The sequence below is a fragment of the Seriola lalandi genome, unplaced genomic scaffold (genome assembly GCF_002814215.2).
Source record: "Seriola lalandi dorsalis isolate HSWRI2012SDOR001 ecotype SW California unplaced genomic scaffold, Sedor1 jcf7180002054688, whole genome shotgun sequence".
Taxonomy (NCBI): Eukaryota; Metazoa; Chordata; class Actinopteri; order Carangiformes; family Carangidae; genus Seriola; species Seriola lalandi.
In genome coordinates, this window is record NW_019525241.1 from 699,261 (window position 1) to 704,260 (window position 5,000).

The 5,000-nt window shown below is 40.2% G+C and overlaps 1 protein-coding gene across 1 annotated transcript in view; it reads right to left on the bottom strand.

Annotated features, from left to right (window-relative positions):
- Positions 1 to 5,000, bottom strand: part of LOC111667303 (copine-8-like) — an 83,815-nt gene that overhangs the window by 26,465 nt on the left and 52,350 nt on the right. Inside the window, exons 10-11 of the mRNA XM_087178426.1 lie at positions 3,482 to 3,523; positions 2,451 to 2,526 (exon numbers count right to left, since the gene is read on the bottom strand). Coding sequence (XP_087034552.1) covers positions 2,451 to 2,526; positions 3,482 to 3,523 — 118 coding nt within the window. The remainder of the gene's footprint in view (positions 1 to 2,450; positions 2,527 to 3,481; positions 3,524 to 5,000) is intronic.

The window sequence follows — 5,000 nt, forward strand, 5'->3', positions numbered from 1 at the left end:
GCTAAATCCAGAGGTGGATCGAGTGGTGTGACTTCATGAATATGTAACAGAACACAGAGTGAGTACACAGCCACCCTTCCCTTGGATAAGTAAAGAAACCAGCTGTGCTTATTGCTTTGAGACCCCGTTGTTTTTGTGAGGATATTTAAAAAGAGACACTTTTTCAACCAAGGCCCTCGATTCACTTTCTCTCGTGTTGCCGCCCAAGCCCATTATATAAACATACAATTGCTCCTGCGATGTGGGGACCACCCAGGAATCCCAAACACTGGATTTGAGCTTTTAAATCAGAGCTTTATGGTCTCATTATCCTGTGCCAAGGTTAAACAGAAAGAGAGGACCTCTTTGGGAAACAACATACAAATGGATTTATGCATTTCTCCTTGGTTCACATTGCAATGGGTACACACAAGGACACATTTGCCTCTGAAGGTGATTGAAATGTGGTTGTCACACACACACACACACACACACACAAAGAAGTGCCTTTAGCAATGCAGAGCCATCCTCTCTCAAAGAGACAGCTTTAACTTAGGGAAAGGCCGGGGTCAAGAAGCAGGCCAGAAATCACAAAATTACTTTGTGTGTGTGTGTGTGTGTGTGTATGTCTCTCTCTATCTGTCTGCTGTTCCTCACCTTCTTGTCAAAGTACGTCTGTGTGCACCTTTGTGTGTGCGTGTGTGTGTTTTGTGCTTGTGCACATCTGAGCGCTGTTAGGCAAACAGCAGCTGTTTAAAATGACAGTCCCCTGTGTGCTCTCCTCTCTGTGTGGTACTCTGTTAATCAAGAAGTGTTGACTCTTCCTGGGAGTAGATAAGCCAGTGATCCATTATCACTGTCAGTGTGTGTGTGTGTGCATCAATGAGAAAGTAAGGGAGATAAAAGATGTACAGTGGGAAAAACGTGGTCTCTTTGTGTAAGATTTTGCTTGGCATTATGGGAGCCACTTTTAGTCATTATTTATCAAAAGTATATATATATGTGTGTGTAATATATTATATATTGGAAATAAATATATAATATATATAGTATTTTATAAACATTTTTCCATGATTTTCCAGCCATTTTAGCATATGCTACTAACTTTTTTAACACTTTGCGACCTGTAACTCAACATGTCTCTTATTTCATGTTTTAAAGCGTCAGTTCACCCAAATCAAAAACATATTCTCCGACTTATTCTGTTTTGTTGCTTAGCTGAGGTGTCTGCTACCACCCAGAACAACGAAATGAGTGGAATTTTGTTTTCTGTGCTCAAAGCAGTTTTAAAAACTCTATAGCAACTTGCCTTGAGACCATGTTACCTAAAATAGACGACTACACAGAGATTGGGATTTTTTTGGGTCAGGCGCGGCCCAACGGAAATGTTGCAGACCCTGAACATATTTAGTCTGATGTACACAGGTGGGAGCGGGAGATCAGCATCATCATGGCAGGATGAAATTTCACATATGAAAATATGAGAGGCTGGTGATAGTGGGCTATTGAGTTAGCCTTGGTTGGGGCTGAGGACTATAGATTTGAAAACAAAAAAATCTGGGGAGTGAAATGAGATTAGCAGACCTCTGTCGCCCACTCCTCAGCTCTGCCTGAGGTGAGCGCCTTGAATTACAGACAGACCTGAATCTCTGTTGGTGATTGAGCTGCATTGTGGGTAATGAAGGCACAAGGTTTTATGTGTGGAATAACAAAGACACTAACGCTGGTCCTGCTGCATGAACTTTAATCTTGTTCAGATAAAACTGTCCATCGCGAGTCCAACAATATTACAGGAGTGCACTGCTACTCTTTTAATTTTCTTGGCCACTTTGCATTCGCTCTCCGCTGATTTTACCTTCTCTTTCTGTGCTAGCTGTGTAGTTGGCTATATACATTTTTATAAATGTCAGTGACATAATAAATTTCCGTCCCTAATCCAACCTGATGTGTAAACAACAATAATACAATGCCGCTCTGAAATCTGATGATCCAGCATCTGGTTTGTGTCCATTACTATAGAAAATGACATGATTAGATAAGCAGGAACATGATGCATGATGTTTTTATTTAATATTAGTTCCCTCTGCTTCATGCTAAAGCAGTATATTTTTCTACTTTTAACCGCCATCAGTGAGTCCTTTTTCAGTTTACATCCTCTACAGCTGTCCTTAGCTCAGTAACAGTATTAGAAAATAGTAGTGGAATTTTCAATGTGTCCATTTTCAGTGCCAGAGGGGACAGGCAGGCTGTTAATAAAAATACAGTTGAGCAGGATTTATTTTGAGTAGAAAGAGATCCAGATTAAAACCCAGTGGTATTTGTAGTCCAATTACTGTGTGCGTGTAGGTGACCTGCTGACCTGTACAGTGGTGTAGGCAGGAGAGGCAGCTCTGAATTGAATATAATAACATACACACACATGTACATGCAAGCTCACACGCAGACAGACACTCGCACACAAACAAACCCACCTCATAGACGTTGAACTGGCTCTGGCCTCTGGATAGTTCTCTGTAGCTGGTGCTGAACTCTCCGATAAAGTCGTGACTAAAGAGAGGGGGACACAGAGGTCAGAGAGGGACAGGACAAAAGGAATACATGAAAAATTTGTTGAGTTTTAAAGCGTCAACACCACATACATTACATACATTTACATTTTCATGTAAATTTGGTTAACCCAAAGAGCTTGTTAAACATTGTTAGCATTTCTCGGTCCCATTGAAAAACATTGCACCATAATGTCATGGTGTTCCCTCCGTCTACTTGAGAATGACACTGAACAGATTACAAAGTATAGAGAAAAGAGAAACGACTCCCTGTTAAACCACAGCTTGACAAATGTCACTCCTCTTTCTTTCTGTCTGACTGTCACCAGCCAGAATCCAGACTCATCATTAAGCAGTCACTATGTGACAATCCTGCACCCAGCGTCCTTACCCATTGAAAACACAGACTAGTGTTAATTATGTGCGTATTAGCCATACGCAGGAAGCTAACATGTTGAATGTTAATGAAATCAAGACAAGAAGTAATAAGGAAAAGTATTGCTGTCTGTTTATCAGTGATTACTACCTACTGTATGAGGTGATCAGTGCATATTGTATTTCTTATCTGTACAATAAGGTCCAATGCTCATGATCCTTACAAGCAAATTCAGTAACACTACAGAAATAGTCTGAACAAACACAGAACAGCTGTTGACTGATATATAATGTCTGTGCTCTGTGGAAGCCCATTTCTGCCTGCAAACATCAAGATGAAGAATGAGTGATCAAACATTTTGAGATAGAAAGTAAAAATTTTGGTAAAAGGTAAAAGATTAACTTTTTTTCCCCCATGACTTACTTTTCTTCTTTTTTATTTTTCTGGCAGAAATAAGCTTCCATAGTCTAGTTGCTAATCCATGATATGGATTGTGTTGTTGTGTTCAGTTACTGTCATTTAAAAAGGTTATACGATAGTTTTATTGCAAAAATAACAATGAGTGAAGGAGAGGAATTACCTGCCATCTCTGTCCCAGTCATACACCTCAACCTTGATTGTTCTGTTGGCAGAAGCAAAAGATAAGGATCAAGTTAAAAATCATAAAAAGATGAAAAAGATGCTGGATATATACAATAAAACAAAAAGCAAATTCACAATGTTTTTCTAACACGACTAAAAACGTGTTAAAAGGCTGCCATCCATACTGAAATGATAAAATACATTCATCTCAACATACATCTTTTTTTCTCATTGTTGCCATGAAGCCGTTAGGAGATGCAGATCCATCCTGCAGCTTATCTCTATTCTATAACACACTGTCTGCCTGCCACTGTATTTGCCACTGGTATTGTGCTCCCCTCATCTCCAAATACATCTATTTCAGCATCCCATTATAGCTTACGAGGAAATGGGAAAAAAAATAGAATAGTCTTGAAAAGACAGATATGCTGTGCTATAACTCCATCCAATATCTTCAACAGGAGGGTCATTTCTCTCTGACAAAAGCAGGAGAGCGATACATAGAAAATGAGAGGGGTGAGGCAAAGAAGATAATAGAGGAGAGACTGAATTAAAACAGAGAGAGTAAAAGGCATTCTGCTGGAGAGCATGAAGGAGAAGGCAAGCAAGGGTGAAGAGGAGATGGTGCAAAAAAAAAAAAGTAAAAATTGACAGAAAATAAAATAAAGACAAAATGATGTGGGACAGATCAAATTTATCATGTACTACTGTGTGAAAGTCTGTTCCCGGACTTTGACTTTTTACTGTACCCACTTTACAACTCAAACAGCTTTCTAAAACAAGTGGGATCTAATTTTAAGTGGTGCCAAAAATGCACTTTTCCATCCTCCTCATCTTTCAATATGAGAGGGTAGAAATAAAAAAACATCCTTAATGGGCCTTAGGGCTGCTTAGAGAGTCGGATGCACATTAGAGGAAAGCAGGGCAATAACAGTAAGGAGTGGGAATGGGCTGCCTGATAGTGATGGGCACTCTGTGGATGAATGTGTTTCCTGGGAGGTGCAACATTTTCTCAAGAGAAACCAGTGTGTGGAGAGCTCTCTTAATAAATGTGTGTGTATATATATGCATGTGTTTATGGGCGCGTGTCTTATTAAATCTGTGTTATGCCACATCTCAGTAGGAAACATCCTGTCACTCTGAGCTTTGATGATGTGACAGGAAATAACAATTTCACTTGTTAATCTCACGGCTTCACTGTATTTGTGTGTGTGTGTGTGTGTGTGTGTGTGTGTGCGTGTGTGCGTGTGTGTGTGTGTGTGTGTGTGTGAGCAGAAAGACACAGGTCTCCATTGTTCGCCAGCTTGAGCTCATCCTTATCTCTGTCCCCAGGCTGCAGAGTGGCAGATGCAACGCGTGAATGTGCACGTGTGTGTATGGGTGTGTGTATTGTATGTGCACTCCACTGTGGGTTTCCTCAGTCTCCAACTGATAAGACATAGTGTGACTCAACTCCTCTAATAAGCTTATTGGACGAAACTTCAGATCAATGCTGCTTTCTGCTAGCTAAGCTAAGC